The sequence below is a fragment of the Coturnix japonica genome, chromosome 8, assembly GCF_001577835.2.
Source record: "Coturnix japonica isolate 7356 chromosome 8, Coturnix japonica 2.1, whole genome shotgun sequence".
Lineage (NCBI taxonomy): Eukaryota > Metazoa > Chordata > Aves > Galliformes > Phasianidae > Coturnix > Coturnix japonica.
Window position 1 is genome coordinate 11,848,163 of NC_029523.1, and position 18,891 is coordinate 11,867,053.

Consider the following 18,891-nt stretch of genomic DNA (forward strand, 5'->3'; position numbering starts at 1 on the left):
AAACAAGTGAATAACTGAGGCTCAAAACTCAATTCTTCTTTTTCCCCATCACATAAAACACAAATGCTAGAACTGTGTGCAGCCAAAAAGGGAGGAGATTAATGATCTTGCATTCAGTGTCTTTTGTGTCCTACGGATTCCAGATAGTTTGGTTGTCAGATTACTTATCTGCTGTGTTCTTGATTAGTATCAAGGGTAGCTCTCCCTGCTACTCACTTGGTCAGGAAGCAATACCACAGCCAGCAGTATCAATTGATACATCCAACTTGCTTTTGTGTCTCTGTGTCTGCAGAGATGGCAGAAAATTGATTCCTTGCAGCTTGTGACAAGACAAATAACTATAGATATGCTATTGGGCTTCTTTTTCCATTTTCCTTCCTGCTGCCTGCCCTCTTCTACATTAGGATTCTGCTGCATCAGGAGAACTGTGTGCTGTTGTGTTGGGCTATATTAGCTGCCTAATGGCTTTCATTCATCTACTGTTGAACACCCTTCAGCTGCTAATGTACGCAGGACTGATGGTGTTTTTAGCACCATCTACAAAATTATGCTTGAAGCCTGCTGTAGCATATTGTCCTGCTGCATTCTCTGAGAATTTTTAAAAAAATGAATACCAGTTAAAGATGAAGCCAGTGGAAATCTGGTATTAAACACCACTTTTATTATTCTGTGTGACATTTTCTTGTTAACAGTTATCACAAGGGTATAAAGTCATCTCATAGAAGCTGTTTTATAGCTGTGAAGAAAGTTAGTTCTATGAATACTTTCTCCAAGAGCAACGGAATGAGGAAACTCAGATCTCATAGTTCTCAAAAGACCTTAAAAGAATTATTTTTAATAGAAATTGAATGCTTACTCTGCTATGGGAAATAAGTCACAATTCATAAAATCATAGAATGGCCTGGATTAGAAGGCAACTTAAAGATCATCTAGTTCCAACTTCCCCTGTATGGGCAGTGTCAGCAACCACTAGATCAGACCACCCAGAAACCCATCAAGCCTGACCTTGAACACCTGCAGGAACGGGGCATCCGCAGCCCCTGTGGGCAGCCTGTGCCAGTGCCTCAGCACCTTCTGAGTGAAGAATTTCTTCCTGACATCTAACCTAAATCTCCCCTCTTTCAGTTTCAATCCATTCCCACTTGTCCTATCACTATCTGCCTGCGTAAAAAGTAAGTCCTCCTCTTGCTTTAAGTTCCTTTCAGTTACTGGAAGATGGCAATCATGTCTCCCCAGAGCCTTGTCTTGCCAGGCTGAACAATTGCAACTCCCTCAACCTTCCATTACATAAGAAAAGCTCTGTCCCTCTGATTGTAGTTGTGGCCTTCCTTTGGACTCAATCTGACAGCTTTTCATCTGCTTTGTGCTGGTTCCTGGGCCTATATACAGTACTCCAGATTGGACCTCACAATCACCTCCCTCTCCCTGCTAGCCACTCCTTTTTGATGCAGTCCAGGACACCACTGGCATTCCAGGCTGCAAAAGCACACTGCTGGCTCATGTCCAGATTTTTTTATAGATCTTATTGATAAGATCAGTCCATGTGACTTGTTCATGGTTAGTTGCGGTCAAAGTTTCAGAGCCAGGGCTGGAATACAGATCTGTGGTTGACTTTAGCTTTTACCATAACAGCTCATCTCCAGTTCTTCACACCACTCCACTCTTTGCCTTCATATCGCTAGATGCCCTTTCTCCTTGTCTGGAATGGAATAGAGCTGACTGAGCTAAAAGCAAGCTGAGAGCTTGTTTACAAGAGCCTGATTACTGCCAACGACTGGCTGCAGATCTAGGTCCCAGCTGCCTGGGAATGCAGGAAATGACACACAGAGCTGAAAACTAAACCTGACCAAACAGGCAACTAGCTGAAATAATAATTTGGACTTCATTTCTTTAGACAAACAGTGACATGTTGATTAAAAAAAAAAAGTATTGGATTTTTCCTCTGTGGAACTGCTTTTTTGAGTCATTTTAAGATAAGAGACTGATGTTAAACACAATAAGTTCAGGAAAGATTGGCAACAGCTCTCCCTACCGGAAGAATTGGAAGGGCGGAGGTTTTGTGTTTTTCTAAACCCATCTGTTTATGAACATTCTTGAAATGCTGTTACAGTTTGTAAATAATGTTTCTTTCTTCCGCACTTAATCCATCTCAGTTATGTTAATGTCAGTTTCCTCATTTCATAAATCAAAGCAGGATTCTCAGGTTGCTTCCCTGTGCAGCTCAGCTGTATTGCAGTTCACACTGGATGGTAAGGACTATGCCATTTCAGACATGTTGTTCTTTTCACACACACCTTCCCAGAACAGTAATGTCAGTGACTTTATTTCTTCAGCCATTAGGTCAGTTAAATTCAAATGTTAAAGTCTGTGGCAGAAGTGAGAAGTTTTGGAGGATTTTTTTCAAGCTAGACTCTACCTATCACTTGCTCTTTTGCATTCTGCCTCTCTCTAACTTGTGTTAACAGTGCAGCATAAATGCCCCATGTCATTCTTATCACTAGTCTTGGCTTTGATATAAAGTCTCACTTTCTTAGCACTACTTGCAGTTGCAGATTCCACTGTAGGTGAAATTGTGTGATGAAAAGACACTACCTGAGGACATGCTATTTATTTCTCAATAATTTCATTTTTAAAAATTCATAATCTAAAATGTAAGCTATCACTTACTGAATAGCATTAAGTACTTGCCATGCCATGTCTGCTTAAAGAAGAACATTCCCTTGCAAAGAGAAAACCTGTGCTGACTGGACTGATTATAGTTAGACTGTACATATTCTCAAAGACCAGCCAGTGGTGTAAAGGATGAGTAAATTGATGGAGGTTAATTTTATTACTGCTGTGTGCTTAATTTCAGGTGTTATATTAGAACTCTTCAAGGATTTGTTGCTGTACATGTGCTCAGACTCCCTAGTGCAAGTAGAATAGATTATGCAATATACATTTATATGCAGTGATGACAGGGACAGTACCTGTCAGATTAGTATAAAATTGTCTCTTAATTTGCATTGTCAAATAGATTGCACAATCTGTGTGTAATACAGGTATATTTTTGTAGTCTGAAAGTCTGTGTTTGTCTTGAACATGATAGGACTTAGAGTCGTCATGGTGTTGTGAACTTTTTTCTATACAATTTGTTCTATGGAAGAGATGGACAGAGGATGGGAGCATTAGTTTATGGGCAATTTCCAGTACTATACTTAATTACATTGTAGTTTGTTCTGTTCACTATAAAGCAAGCAGAACTAAATTGTAGACTTCCAAGCATATTCTGTTATAGCAATAAAAATTCCAGGTACCCTGATTTCTGTGCGGTTACTCTTTATTTACATTGGTTTAACTATAAACTAACTTCTCCCGCTCATTAAACACTAGAGAAATTTTTTATTTTCTGTTCCATGTTTAGATTAGAAGTTGAAATATGTATGTTGGGTGTAGTTTAATGTAAAAAGGCTTTGTGGAGTCTGGCTGTACGCCCACACTCAGTGGCAATGAAACATGCTGTGTGGAAGTATTAGGGTGGGAATAATCATAAATGAAATAAAATAGAGAAAGAAATCTAGCTTAGGAAATATAGGAATTACCTTTTTCTCTTAGGTCAGATGATAACAAAGCCATAACCAGGCTAAACAAAAAGTAGGGTTGTGTGGCACATTTTGTTAATCCTGGGCAAATTCTTTCAAGCAAGAAAAAGGTTAACCATAAGAATTAGTGGCATGGCGTGGCCTCAGGCATGCTTATATGCCAGAAAGTAAACTCATTAGAATGACGCAGTGAAAGGAGGAATCTCTAGTGAGAAGAAAAGTCTGTCTGATATCAGGTGCTGATATTTGGATAAATCTCTAATTGTTCCTGCACGGTCTGAAGATTTCACAAAAATAAATAATAAATAAGCATTGTTTTTGATTGTAGTTTGCTTATGGTGTACCAAACTTGACACTGAAGGAAATTGCTTGTAGTCAGAAGCTCTTGGACCGCTTTATTATTTTCAGCAGCCGAAGAGCCCTCCCTTCTGTTCACAAGGCCATGTGTGCTCTCTCCCAGGAAAGTCTACAGAGAGTGGAAGATGCCTTGTATGCAAATGTTGATTTGTTTAAGCTATTTCAGCTGGTAAGTATTAACGCAATGACCCTCCTTTATGTGATACTTCATTGAACTGCAACCGTTTTCTTTGTAGTGCATCGCCAGTGTTTAAGTGGTCTTTGTTCACTTGCCTCTGCACACGTGTGGCTATGGATGTAGGAATATTAACTTACCAGTAGCGGGAAAACAGTTTGGAACATACTTTAGGAGATAATAGAAATTCACCATACAACAGAACAAAAAGAATCATAAAATTTTAAAATCAGCATTTGGAAACTGAACCTTCCCAGTTTGTGTAACAGAACAGGATGCAGCAAGACCTACCCAGTCCTTACTAGGGTAGGTGACTTTCCCTCAGCATTAAAGGCTATCTGTAGGCAGGATCCCAGCAGTTTTAATGTGTGCTCAACTCTAGAGAAGGTCTTTCTTTTCTCAATGCCTAGCTCAATGAGAAATCAAGTTGTTGAAATCAAGTTTCACTACACTCCCATCATTAGAGTTACTAAATAACTTTAATATATTTGTGGCTTTTTTCCTTTTGATCTTCTTTGAACTCCTTTAAACATATAAAATTCTTGAATACTTTACTGCAATTTTGGGAGGAGATAAGCAGCTCTTCACTAAGCATAGACGCAGGTTGCTTTGAACAGTTTTACTACATGCACTTGATATGTAATTATACTGAGTGTAAATCTGTACTGAGTTCTGTAGACAGGATGAGTCTTCGTTCAAGCTTTTTAAACATATGCATTAGATTGGTACATTCAGAATCCTAGATGATTTTCTACACTGTTGTACTGTTAGTCTCTCTGTACTTCACGGCCCTCAGGCTACAGCTGTCTAGTATAACCAACCACTGTCAAGGTTTCAAGTGCGAATTAACATAAGGAGAGAATAAATTTACTACAATTGGTAAAAGAATGTAAGATAATCATAAGAAAGAGAGAGATGATTAATACCTCAGTTTTAACACAATATGGGAGAGAGAGAAAGCCTATGATTGTGCTGCTTGCTGTGCTGTTGAAACCCAGAAGACTCTCATCCCTGTCACCTGGAATCTGATGCAATAATGCAAGCAAAGTAGTATATGACAGCATGCTATGGTGTCACCTGTTTCTTAGAAAGCTATTGATAATTCAAGTGTAAACTCCTGGCAGCAAAGCCATTTGATCAATCTGCAGGAGCCTGGATGAACAATGGTGTCTAACAGACAATAAAAACCAGCTTTGAAAATCAGGAGCTTTTGCAGGTACTATCAGCTATTTCCCCTCAGTGGTAAGCAGGGACCCCCTGAATCAGCACTTGATAAATTACAAAGCTAACAAGAGTCTTTGTATCTCAGGATTAATAGTGTCCGAGAAGAAGCTTCTCATAAATGACTGTTGCTTACTTCCTTATTTCTTCACCTCTTGGTGTGGTGAGCTTAGGTAAGCAAAACATACTAAGGTATAGTTTTGATGGCTTGTGACTCTTTCTGCCTCATAACTGTAAGACCACTCACTCAACCTGGTATGCGAGTCTACATACAGGTAATGGTTTTGTGGACCAATAAAACTATCTAGACAGTGTTCCAAATAACTTACTGAACTAGAGATGCCATTTGGATTTTCTTCTCTCACTGTATCAGCTGTTGTCATTTAGAAACTATTCAAAACACAGCTGTATTTCTCATGTATTCACAGCTTCCCTCTGTGCTGGACAGAAATTCACCAGGTGCTGACCTCAGGTCCTGGGGGAGAGTGCTATCTAATGTTTCCCAATCAGTACAAAAGGTAAGTGGCCTAATAATAGAAGGCATCACTTTTTTGAGTAGTGTGTAGTCCTTTATCCTTTATTCTATTTATTTCCTATTACGGGCTTTATCAGAAAGAAAACATAATTATTTGGGAAGAGACGTTTTCTTAGAATTTCATTCTTCCCTCATCACAAAATAAATGTGGACATAAGCATCAGCAATTCTGAAGCATATTGATTTCTTCTGAATAGACATGAGAGAACAAGAACTGAAAATGGTGCCTATAATCAGCACAGAGATGAAAGGATCAGATTCTGATTGCTTCTAGACTTTACTAGTCTGTACAATGGAGACCTCTCCAACTACTTTCTTCCTTTGGGGGTTGCAATTAACAGAGGAATCTCTTTTTACTGCAGCTAGCCAGGAAGCAAAGTGTTCAGGACCTTTTAATGGTTTTGCAACCATTTGTACAAGATGGAATGCCAGGATCCTTAGGCCACTTGGTGAGCTCCCTTTCTGATCTTTTCTGTGGCTACCCAGAAGGAGGTGGATCCAGAGTGCTCTCCTTCAACTGGTATGAAGATAACAACTACAAAGCTTTCCTGGGGATTGATTCCACAAAGAAATCCATTTATCTTTATGATAATACAACCAGTAAGTTTTTCCATCAAACCATGATGGATAATGTGCACATATAGTGGTATTCTAACATACTGCATGGCTTTTATAAAATAACATTTTAAAGAAGCTGATTTGAGAAATTAGAGACAGATGAAAAAGTCTTACTTGCAGGTATAATAGGAAAGAAATCAAAGAGGAACAAACTTTATTTTTTCTATTGTTCATTATTTTATCTCTTTATTGTCCTCTTTAATTTTCTGCTCATCTTTTTTTCTATATTGAGTAATCGCACACTACTTTTGTTATACCAGCAGTCCTATCATAGATGGTATTAGATTTGTCTGTTCCTTCTGGCATGATATGTTTGTGCAGCTGCAAAACAGAGGTGAGCGTTTTACCAACAGAGAGAATTATATATGTCACTATCTGTGTTGACACTTGGCTCTTCTTGTGCCTGAACTTTCACAAGACCAGACCCAGTGCTTCCATTTCCCTAGCCAGGGAATAGAGCAGTTGCATTCTGACTGCATAAGTAATTCATAATGCAGAAGTAAGAGTGATGTGCTTATGTAAAAATGCTTAGTTCTAAGTTCATTGTAAGTTCAAATTCTGAACTGCTTAAACTCTAGTCCTCAAATTTAATCTGTTAATGTTAATGACTAATAGGAGAAAGAAAACAGTTTCATATCAGAATCAACTACCATAGTAAGGACTGAAATAGTCAGACTACCTAGTGAGATCTGAACTCTCTTGTTTCCTTCTTTGAGAAATACCTTGTATGTAGTAACAGCTTTCAAATGATTAAGTAAGAGTAAAGTTCAGTGATCCCTGTTGTTAGATCCCTTCCAACTCAGAATACTCTGTGATGCTATGAAATTTGTTTGCTATCCTGTATTCTCTGATGTTTACATTGCAATAATCTACTTTACTTTAATCTCCTTCATGTTTTAGACGTTGTAGTTCTATATTACAAAATGTGCTTATCCCATCCAGTTTCATAATACATTTAGCTGTCCATATTGCCAGCAAAAAGACCTGCAGGATATCGTGTGGTAAGATTTAAGGAAAGTTACATAAAGACTATTTGTCTTTCTGTCTTTAGCGCCCTTTTGCAATGAGTTGATTCAGGGCTTGGAATCCAACCCTTTAACCAAGATAGCCTGGAGTGCTGTGAAGCCCCTTCTGATGGGAAAAATCCTCTTTGCTCCCAGTTCACCTCCTGTACAGCAAATCATTAAAAATGTAAGGAATTCAAAAATATGCTAATATGTATTTCTAAAAAAAATTGCATTCTAGGAAACATACTTTGAAAAACAGTCAACCAATCAGATTTTCTTCAGGAACTCCTCTTGTTCTGAGGATTGTTAGAAGAGGACTGGTTACACTACATGAAAAAAAACAAACAAATGGGAGTTGTATCTTCTAATTCATCATGCCTTGGCCCAAACTACTTTTTCCAGCTCAAGTAGCCTTTTTATATGGCATGTTCCTATATTTATATTGACAAAAGTTGTAATGCTAATGTGTGTGTAGGTTGCTCTGAAAGTAATACCTCCTGCTTATTTCCATGGAAACTGCAACAGACCCAAAGAGCACAATAACACTATTTTATAGAGCAAATTCTCAGCTACAGAATGCTGTTTTGTTACCTATGTCAATGGGTGCAATTTTTTTTGGCATGGAAACGTGCTTTTCTTCATACAGACTTCCGTGTAAGAAACCATTCTGTCAGACTACCTCTCTGCTATGACCTTGATATAAATGCTCAGATCAATTTCACCCTACTTTAGGCTCTCAGCTGAAGAGCTCAGTTCCAGAGCCCAGGCTCAAGCTACAGAATAAGGGAAATAGTCAAGGGAAAGAAAACAAGAAGAAATCATTCTAGCTAAAATCTGAGTAGTTAAAGGAGTTGAAGACAAGTGGGGCTAATGCTTTCTCTTGCTTTTTTTTTTTTCTTTTTTTTTCATTATAAGAACCACAGAAACACATCCTATGTGATTTAGATTCTGGGTGGATTTTGTAAATTCACTTTTTTGAGGAATATTTATATTTCTGCCATTTAAGAATTTTATTAAGAACACATTTGTAAGTTACAGGTTTCACAGTCACTGAATGCCTGGATTGTAAATTCTGTGTGTTGGTCTTTCTAGCATTCTAAACATTCTTTCTTGTTTTTATTCTTCAGGCAAACTCCACTTTTGAAGAACTTGAACGCCTCAGACTGTTGACCAAAGCTTGGGAAGAAGTAGGACCTCAGCTGTGGCACTTCTTCCAAAACAGCCTGCAAATGAATATGATCCGTGTATGTTATAACTTAGCAGGAAGCTTCAGTAAGAGCAGCCTTTCACCATCCTATATTTTTAATAAACAAGAAGATAAATATTTTAGAAGGTTTGTCTGGAAGCACAGCCTTTGCAGCAAGGAATCAGTGGCCTTTAGGGTTGTTGCATTGCTGGCTGAGCTTGACTTAAAAACTAGTCCTATATGCATTACAGAGACTCTGGCAACCTCAGATTAACACACTCATTTCAGTCTGATAATGACTTCTTAATAAAGACAGTAATAACTGCTTTCTAGCTTCTGCAAAATGTCCTTCAAAACACCCAAGTTGATTTTCTAGAGTTCTACATAGGGGAATAAAGCAGTAGAATCACGTTTTAGCTAGACCTAGCAATTTTTACTGCCTTAGAAAATTGCTTATTTCCTCTTCTCTTAGATCTAATTTTAATCAGCTGCAGTATCTGTGATTGAAGTCCATAAAGCAGTTTATTCTAAATAAAATGTATGTTTTTCCAAACTACTTTTCCTCTTAGATTAGGCATTTATTACTTTTATCCTCTTGTTTATAAGGAAAAAAATACAATTAGTAGTAAAGGTTATATTCCTTCTTATCCATTCTTCATTTCTTACCTCCAGCTTGGCAATACATTTGCCCATTTATAAATTTCCTTTTTTAATGTACCTGTTTGTAGTACTTCATAGTTCAGAAAGAGCTATGGAAATTGAAACCTTTCTTTCTAACTATGACATGTGAAGAGGATTGCTGTAGTGAAGGTGTTCCAATATGTTTCCTCAGAGCTCTCTGAACCATTCTACAGTGAGGGACTTCCTGAACAGTCAGCTGGGTGCTGAAGGCTTAACTGCTGAATACATTATCAACTTTCTCCACAATGGGCCTCCAGGGAGCAGGGAAAAGGGAATGGTGGATTTTGACTGGAGGAATATCTTCAGTGCAGCAGACCAAGCTCTGCGTCTTCTGAATCAGTATCTGGAGGTAAGGACATCTCTCTCCCTGCTAGGAATCCTTCTAGAAAATATCTTGAAGCAGGATAGACAGCACCTGGTGTCTGTGGCAGTAGACAAGACAGTTAAAATAAGGCATCTTCATATGTTTCATATTCCATCTCAATATTGAAGATATGTTTTAAAATAGTACAATAGCACAAGAACAAAAAACAAACAAAAACAAACAAACAAAAAAACCAACAAAAAAAAAAATTACAGTCCCTTAATCTTGCATTCAAAGTGTAAACTGAATGTCTGAATTTGCTTTGAGGCTGAGAAGCAGAAAGTACTTTTTTCTGTAAGGAAAACTGCATTGTTTTTTGTCTTTGTTTTTTAATTTTTAATGGCTACCAGACTATTTTCAACCAGGCCAGGACCAGATAAGATGATAGTTCTTCGGAAATTACAGGATCTTGAGAACCTGATTTAAAAAACAAAACAAAACAAAAAAACAAACAAGCAACAACAACAACGAACAAACAAAAAAACAGGGACCTTCTGCTTGTTTTGTAGCCATTTCTGACAAGATGTCTGTCTCTCTCCTGGAATTTCTCCATCCATTTTCTAGGAGTACTGCTTTTTTATTGGCTTCTTGAGAGTCACAGTGCAGAAAGTGACATGAAGTTTCATTACATAAATAAGAAAATGCCAAAAACATATACGAAAACATCAAGCTGTTCAGAAAATGCTATGGAATATACTTTTTATCAGGCTACTCTAGCATGGACAGTGTGAATTATAGATGAGTTTATCAGACTCAGGTTAATAAGTCCGGTGCTAAAAATACATCAGATTTTTAAGAGGACTGAGCAAACTACTACATCCATTCCTTTCCAGAGCCAGGTAAGTGACACAAGGAGTTATATTTTTCTTGTATCTTTCTGACATCAGGTAAAAATGTGTTTAGAACTGGACATGAGATGGGATGGATTCCTGCTGAGTTAGAAAAAATGCCTACTCTTTTTTGTAAACTTAAGAAATCAGATAATACTAGTAGAGCCTGTGATGCTGTAGGCTTAACAGTGAGAGTTTAAAACACTGTTGTGTTTGGCCATAATATGCTACATTTGGCAACTCTGATACGAGGTTTGGAGTCTTTAAAGAGCTTAATTATTTTGTACAGTATCTGAAAGGATCATTAATAATGGCTAAATGGCTAAGCCTCAAGCTGACAAAGCTGATACTAATTGAAGGCAACAGGATCAAGCCTAGCTTTACTGATTTTGGTGTAGTTCAAACTAAAAGAACCCATGTAAGAAGGCAGGAACTTAGGGCTTGTCTGCCTTCTAACAGATGTTGTAACATTTGCACAAAGTTCTGCTAATTCTTCTGATGATGTTTTGCATCGTGTAAGCAGAAGTATTTCTTATTTGAGTGAGATATATTGCTTCAGTACAGATCAGTAGTGGAATATCCGCAGGATTAGGCCGGTTACTGTGCCTTGTAATAGATCTTAGTGTCCTAAGCTCATTGTAACAAGCTAGTTCTTTCAAGTCTGCTTACACTAAATTGCTAGCATTTGGAACTGTTTTCTTGCTGTACTAAGCACAATAGGAACAAATAGCTCCTTTTCAGGTTCACCCTACCCCTCAGCTAGGTATACAGTGAAGTTATCCTTGGAGGGTCCAGATTTGTGTGGTACAGATGAGAATCCTAGAAATTATGTAGTAGCTGTTTATTTGCATCACTCCAAGAATTTCCTGTTACTCCCTTTGATTACCTTAGGCTACAAAACAGACAAACTCTTTGTAAGGGCTATCTAAGCTCCTCTTAATACACACTAACTTCTGTTTTAATTTTCTAACCCTCTTGTTGATATTTAACTTCTGTTTTCCCATCTTAGTTGGGCCATTTAAAACTGTTAAATATTTACTGGTTTAAGATAGGAAATAAATTTTAGCAGGTGGAAGATGGATAATTTTGACAAAGCGATGTTTCCAGAGACACAAGCTCTATTGCAATTTACTGGAGCAAGGGGCGAAACCTAGTTGGAGAATGCAGTGCTTATTTTGAATGCCATTCATGTTAAGGGAAAGAATTACAGATTTTGTCTAGTAGACTACAATATGAGATCTCTGTTCACTTCAAAGGAGCTGTTATTGCAACACTAGTATGTCAGCTTGTATTCTTGCACAACTTTTTCTTTCTGCTCACGAAGAAAACCCGTAAACGCTTGTGTTTTCTCTTTTGAATCTTTGCTGCTTCCTTGACTGGACACCTGGGTAAGAGTCTGCACTGCTCCTCAGCTTAGTCCAGACACTGTACATTCTGCAGTGAAAATCTTGATGAGATTGCTTGTCTGTCACAACTGTGTTGGTGTTATTCACACAGAAATACCTGCAGAACTCCTGCAGCTGGCACATGTTTCTTGAATAGAATTCTGGACCACCTCACAAAGCAATAGTAGATAGTCCTTCAGACACCACAAAGACAGCTACGATGATGAAAAAGACAAAGTCACATTGCAGGACTTTGCTGTGGAAACACTGATATTTTGAAAGTAACCAGACTTAGTACTGGAACTCAGTTAATCACGTGGAATAAAGCTATCCAAAAAAGAACAAAAAAAACCCTACAGCTATCAGTCTAATTTGAATTTTCTTCTGAAATACAAACTGTAAAATTTTATCTGCCTTATTTTTCTTTCTCAGAAGATTAAACAACATAAAATTTCTTACAAAGCAAACTAGGATAATCAACAGTTGCAAAATGTGGTGCTGAGTCACAAAGCAACAAAACAGTTTTGCCAATTTCAGTGGGTTTTTTTTCCTACCAGCTAAAAATGTATTTACATTATAGATACAATTAAACAGTGATTTTTTCAAACTCTAAGCAAAGTAGTATGATTTATCACAGTGAAAGGTTAAGTAAGGGAGTCTTTAATATGTCAGTCTGTTAAATAACAGGTTGCTTGTATAGGCAGATCCTTACTCTTAGGAGTAGTTTGCAAATAATCATACAATTTCTATGGTTGAAAAGGACCCCTGAGATCATTTAATACAACACTATTGGTCAGTGCCGTGTCAGCTAGAGCAGGCTGCCTAGTACCATGTCCAGATAGGTTCTGAATATCTCCAAAGATGGAAACTTTACATCATCTATGGACATCCTCTTCCAGTATTTGTTCATCCTCGCAGTAAAACAGCAGCTACTTCAGATGAAACTATCTCCCTTTTCTTTTATCAGCCACTCATGTTTACTTCAATATATAGCTCTTAATAGCTAATTCCAATGCATTTGTTGTCTTTGTGATCATTTGTAGTGCTTGACCCTGGATAAATTTGAAGGCTATAGTGATGAAAGCCAGCTGACTCATCAAGCCCTTCATTTACTAGAGGAAAACAAATTCTGGGCTGGTGTGGTTTTTCCAGATATAGACCCTACACAAAAAAGTCTTCCACCACATGTGAAATACAAGATTCGGATGGACATAGATGCAGTGGAGAAAACAAATAAAATCAAAGATAGGTAAGTGGTGATTCCTTCTGGGTTATTCCTGGTTATCACAAGAGTATAAGCAATACAAGGACATTAGAACCTCCCTTCAATACACACATGAAATTCAATTGTATTCACCAGTATTTAGCATGTAATGCAGAGCAGAATCCATCTCTACAGTTGTGTCCAGGTGTTTACACAACTGGTATGTACCTCGTGACCATCAGACCAGCTCAGGTAATGGGTAGATGCATGGATACACAGCAAAGGGAATGACTGTGTTCAGACTCTGTTAATCTGCTGAAAGATGTTAACTGGCTCTACTACCCAGAAAGGTGAACAAGGCAGACCCATGCAGATTGTGATCCATCTCTCAGCAGAACTTCTCTGCTGTATCTCCTCAAATGCCCCCACATAGAGGTCTGATGACTGAAAACTAACTGTTTCAGCTTTATGTCTAAGGGATAGTGTGTTACAAATAGTTATTTCTATTCTTAAACAATTACTCTGTAATGTGATTAATTTATGCACATTTTTGTGTGTTACTTCTGTGTGTAAGTATAGAGAACATTAAAGGAAACAAAAGAATGTTCTATTGTTAATCAGTGTGGTCCAACAGACTAAACTCTGGAAAAGGCAATGAGGAATAAATACCGCTACAACAACTTCAGTAGCTAAGATTACTTTTTCCTTTTTTTTTTTTTTTTTTTTTTTTTTTAGTTTTTCCTCCTTAAAGCTACTGTTTATCCAAATGATTTCTGTGTGAAATTTTTTAAGGTATTGGGATCCTGGTCCGAGAGCTGATCCCGTGGATGATTTACGTTATATCTGGGGAGGCTTTGCATATCTCCAAGATATGATTGAACATGGGATTATAAAGACCCAGACCAACACTGAAGTGGCACTAGGAATTTATCTTCAGCAAATGCCATATCCATGTTTTGTGGACGATGTGTAAGTAAGAGCAGTTTATAGTTTCAATTCTAATGACTACTTGATGTGATGGACACTGTACCAAGTACCAGTTCTAACTCTACTCCTAAGGCATACACAATATCTGAGACATAACTGAATGTATTTGTTCTGTTCCATATCCCTCCATAACCCAGACTCCAAAAGCCACCTTTGCCAAGTTTCCAACCCTAAACCCACTACTGGCCTTTGTATCCAAGCAACCAGTGTCCAGACCAAAAATGAACAAAAAACACTGCCCCCTTAACAGCAAGAATAAATAACTAATCAATTTTGGGTTTTGTTTGTTTTGTTTTAAGGCTTATATTTCCAGACAATGGTAATGTGATTCTGTAATAACCAAACTAAGCTTTCACACTGATTACCGCTGAGAACTTGTTGGCACCCAAATAAAATGCTTTGGTACCTAAAGAAAGTCAGGCCTGGATCTATCCCTGTGTATTAAACAGGATCCAACAAAAACATTATTTTTCTGAAATTTTTTAACTAACTCTAAAACTGAACAGTACCTGTGACAAAACTAAATACGAAACACTGATCTGTGTTAGAACCAACACTGCCTCCTTCAGTTACTTGTATAGGATTCCCTCTAGTGTAGCAAGCTAATTTCCCTAATTATACCTTTAAAATCTACCTTTATACCAAAAGAACCATTTTCTAAAGAAAAACTGAACTAACAATACAAGTCCCGGTAGAACTTTTACCTGATTCTATCTCTGTAAATTCTGAAGAATACAATGACCCAATCTCATCAAGTCTATTATCAAACCCTAGCCCTAGATTTATATTTACATATGACAGTAATTCTAGTCTGTTAGTTTTTGTGTAGAATGACTGCTTTTGTCTTAAATATCACATAAATCCAGCAATGAATTTCAGGAATTTCTTTTCCCAAAGGCGAAAGGTATTTTTTGCTCAGAGGGGGTGAGAAAGTGAGCCTCTTGAGTACAGAGGGTCCTCAGAGGATCTGTGGTTGCTACGACCTTCCTGTTAGCGCTGCCTGGACATGCGCTCTAGATGGTGTAGTTCATGCTTTTCTGATTAGGATGTGCTTGTTCCAGTGCTGCTCTCTATTACTGCAGTCTTACTGTAAATCTCACACAAACAAACAAACAAAAACAAAAAAAAGCTTTGTTACAGAAATTATTGTAAGGTTCATTCAGTGTATTTCTTAGCAGGCAAATCTAGTAGTTCAGATAACTGCAGATTGCAGGCAGGTTATTTGACCTAGCATTACCTGCCAGCCTGACAGATAGTTGTCCTGGCAAGCCTGCTGTTTACTTCTTCCCCTCTGAGAATACTGCAGTACAGAATCTTCATTGGTGCAAAAGCTCTCTGAAGCCTACAGCAGCCACAGGCATACCAGAGCTAATATGCAAACCTTATGATGCCCTCTGTAGAGAGCTCGCTTAAGTGAAGGAACTGCATGCCCATGGTGATTATGTATTGCACTATGCATAGCCTAGTTTTAGACTGAGAATTTCCAGTCTCTTGTTTAATAAATGTGTTCTTCCCCACTCTTTTCCTTTTTGTTCTTGCTTTTCATCTTAATATTTGTCCATTTTACTTAAATTTTGTCTCTCTTTTTTTGCTTTTGTAGCTTTATGATAACCTTAAACCGCTCCTTTCCCATCTTCATGGTGCTTGCTTGGATATATTCCGTTTCCATGACTGTGAAGAGTATAGTGCTAGAGAAGGAAATGCGTCTAAAGGAGGCCATGAAGAACAGAGGCATCACTAATGGAGTGATTTGGTGCACCTGGTTCCTAGACAGCTTCTTCATGATGGCTGTGAGCACATTCCTCCTCACAGCACTGATTATGGTAAGAATCATCACATAAGCAATGATAAAAACTCTCCCTTTTTGCACTGTTGATACTAATTTGCTGTTAGGAAGGTATAGTAGCCATTCATAGGGAGATGGGAGCAGCTGGTGACTTGTTCTGATCACAACATGCAAGAAGCACATTCTTGTAAGCAGTCCTCAGGACAGCACAAGCACTTAGCAGAGATGGAAAGTTAAATTCACCAGAAAGATTTATTGCGAGAGCCCTCACAAAAAAATGCATCTAATTAATTACTCTGTATATTGTTTTCCTATAGGCACATTTCTCAATAAATAATGGTTGTCGCTTTATATGAAAGAAATTATAACATGAGGAATCTTAATCTTGAAATTTGTTGCATGTGATTCATTTATAATATTCAGTGCCCTGTCTGCTTAGAAACTATAGCACTAATGTGACAGAAAAAGTTGAAACAGCTATATCATTTCCCTCTCTGGCTGAATTACTTTGTCTTCTATAATGTTCCAGAGAAGGTTGAGTCTCATCTTTAAGGCTCACCTCCTACTTTTCCTTTTTGGCTGCTATATTTAGTTAGACACATCAGTAACATTTTGATTGGCAGGAATGCCTTTGCATCTACTGTAATGTGGAGAACTGGTATTGATATAGTTTTGTTCTGTTTTCCTTTTGGCTACAGCATGGCCAAGTCCTGCATTATAGCAATCCGCTTCTCTTCTTCCTGTTCCTGCTGACATTCACTACAGCCACCATAATGCAGTGTTTCTTGTTCAGCACCTTTTTCTCCAAAGCAAATCTGGCAGCTGCGTGCAGTGGTGTCCTGTACTTCACCTTGTACCTGCCTCACATTGTCTGCTTTGTCTGGCAAGATCACATGACTGTTACTCTGAAGATCCTAGCAGTAAGCTTTTCACTTATATAATATCTTTGGTTTCAAATTTTAGCTGCCCTGTTCACTATCAATGTATGAGTAACAAAGCACTGCACACCTCATCCTCTTAGCTTTTTTCATTCATGGGAATTTCATTCCCATGAATCATCATTTCATTCATTCACGCTTCTAGACCAGAATAGGCTTTTTTAGCAGGCCTAGTGACTAAGAAGTAATTTTATGGCTTTTAGAAAGTTCAGTAAAAATTATTACTTTAGAATGTTAGGAAATCAGCACAGTTCAAAATGTTTTGAATAATTCCTATAATTAAAAGCAGTTTTCACTTCTGGCATGTTTAATAAGTAAAAAGCAATTAACAGAAGAGGTTATCCTTTTCATATGCTCTAATCAAGTTGCAGAGTAATATAAGGTTGAGAAAAGCTCGTATTCACACTCCTTCTTTGCATGAACTTAGAGGTAGGATTTGAAAACAGACATAAAGCTTTGGCAAATATCTTGCTGTGAAAATGGAAGCTTTATTTTTCTATGAAACAGAACTATGAGTGTACAGAATTATTCAGATTGATTTTCTTTGGCACAACAATTCAGAAAGAGGGGAAGGGAAACTAAATGCTGTCTCCCCGTCTCTGCAGAGAATTTTAACAGCTTAGGTAAGAAATATACTGTCTTCTACTCTTACATTAGGAAATCTTATAGATTTTATGCCATTTTAAGTTCTACAAATAAAAGTAATATAATGCAAACAATTCTGTCATTAAGTCAGGAACTGAGTTAGGTTGGCCCATGACAAGCTCTGATTTGAAAAGAAATTTTGAAATTTACACACAGTCAGAGCATAAAGATAAATCTCTTCACACCAAAAAGAGAAGGATGTCAGAACCAAGAAGGAATATTCACAACTGGAATGCTTTTTTCTGTTCCTGGTATGCATGTCCTTCAAAGGCTGGCCTCCTAATTACAATGAATATAGCAGGACTTTGTGGTGGATGAGTGTCTAAGAAGCTTTTCCTTTTTTTTTTTTTTTTTTTTTTTTTAGGATAAGTAAAATAATTGGGCAATGAGTGATAGTTGAAAACCAAACATTATTCTGAGCATCCGGTGTGCTTTGACTTGTTCCTGACACTGGACTTATCTCATACACCCAGGCAGTTTATTTCTTCAGTATAGACACAATGTATGTGTCACATGTTCTGAGTGAAGGTGTTCACATTTAAAAAAAACATCAAACCTTTAAAAGATCCCATATTACTAAAGAAAGGTTGAATTCAGTCTATTAGAGCTAATTACAGCTAGGAATTACCACCCTTCAAGCGGATCATCATAAACAGGTTATTAGACATTCCAGTCTGATAATAGTGAAAACATTTTTCTCTTACTATTTTTACTATTTTTATGCAGTATTAAGTTTTGAAGTCCAGTCCCTAAAGGTCTTCTCTTTTTATGCTTGTGTTTAAAAAATGTCTGTCTGGCTGAATATCATTTTTTTCTTTGTTCCAGAGTTTGCTTTCTCAAGTAGCTTTTGGTTTTGGTACAGAATACTTGTCACGCTATGAAGAGCAAGGTCTTGGCCTACAGTGGGGTAACATCAGAACTAGTCCCTTGGAAGGAGATGAATATAGTTTTCTGTTTTCCATTAAAATGATGCTTTTTGATGCTTTTCTGTATGGAATACTTTCTTGGTACCTTGATCACGTTTTTCCAGGTACACCAGTTTCTTTCTTAGTAGTAGTTGTAAATTATATTAATCTGTTCATTTTCTGAGTATTACTCTTTCAGAAATAGATTATTTGACACTCTAGACTATGAGTCTTACCCGTTGTGGCCCCACTGGTTTATTAAGAACTTCTCCCCTTTCTATTTTTTCTTTCTCCCATATTATGCCTGAAATGAAGGAAATGGTGCAAAGAAGAAAGATGGTTGAAGTGCTGGTTCTGTGCTAAAATTAAAATAGAAATTAAATGAACAAAAATATCTTCAAAGTCAGTTTATGTGCATATTGCCCCCTTCAGAAGTTTTAACCATTTCTAATAAGAATTTATCATCCTCACCCAAACATTTTAAAA

At 37.4% G+C, this 18,891-nt stretch overlaps 1 protein-coding gene across 3 annotated transcripts in view; it reads left to right on the forward strand.

Annotated features, from left to right (window-relative positions):
* ABCA4 (ATP binding cassette subfamily A member 4) overlaps window positions 1-18,891 on the forward strand; it is a 63,594-nt gene that overhangs the window by 13,398 nt on the left and 31,305 nt on the right. For 2 of the 3 annotated variants that reach the window (XM_015870010.1, XM_015870012.2), the window contains 11 exons: window positions 3,910-4,107; window positions 5,763-5,852; window positions 6,232-6,469; window positions 7,539-7,678; window positions 8,622-8,738; window positions 9,513-9,710; window positions 12,984-13,189; window positions 13,937-14,113; window positions 15,732-15,954; window positions 16,616-16,837; window positions 18,326-18,530. In XM_015870010.1, coding sequence (XP_015725496.1) covers window positions 3,910-4,107; window positions 5,763-5,852; window positions 6,232-6,469; window positions 7,539-7,678; window positions 8,622-8,738; window positions 9,513-9,710; window positions 12,984-13,189; window positions 13,937-14,113; window positions 15,732-15,954; window positions 16,616-16,837; window positions 18,326-18,530 — 2,014 coding nt within the window. The remainder of the gene's footprint in view (window positions 1-3,909; window positions 4,108-5,762; window positions 5,853-6,231; window positions 6,470-7,538; window positions 7,679-8,621; window positions 8,739-9,512; window positions 9,711-12,983; window positions 13,190-13,936; window positions 14,114-15,731; window positions 15,955-16,615; window positions 16,838-18,325; window positions 18,531-18,891) is intronic. The other variant, XM_032446110.1, reaches the window with a different exon arrangement.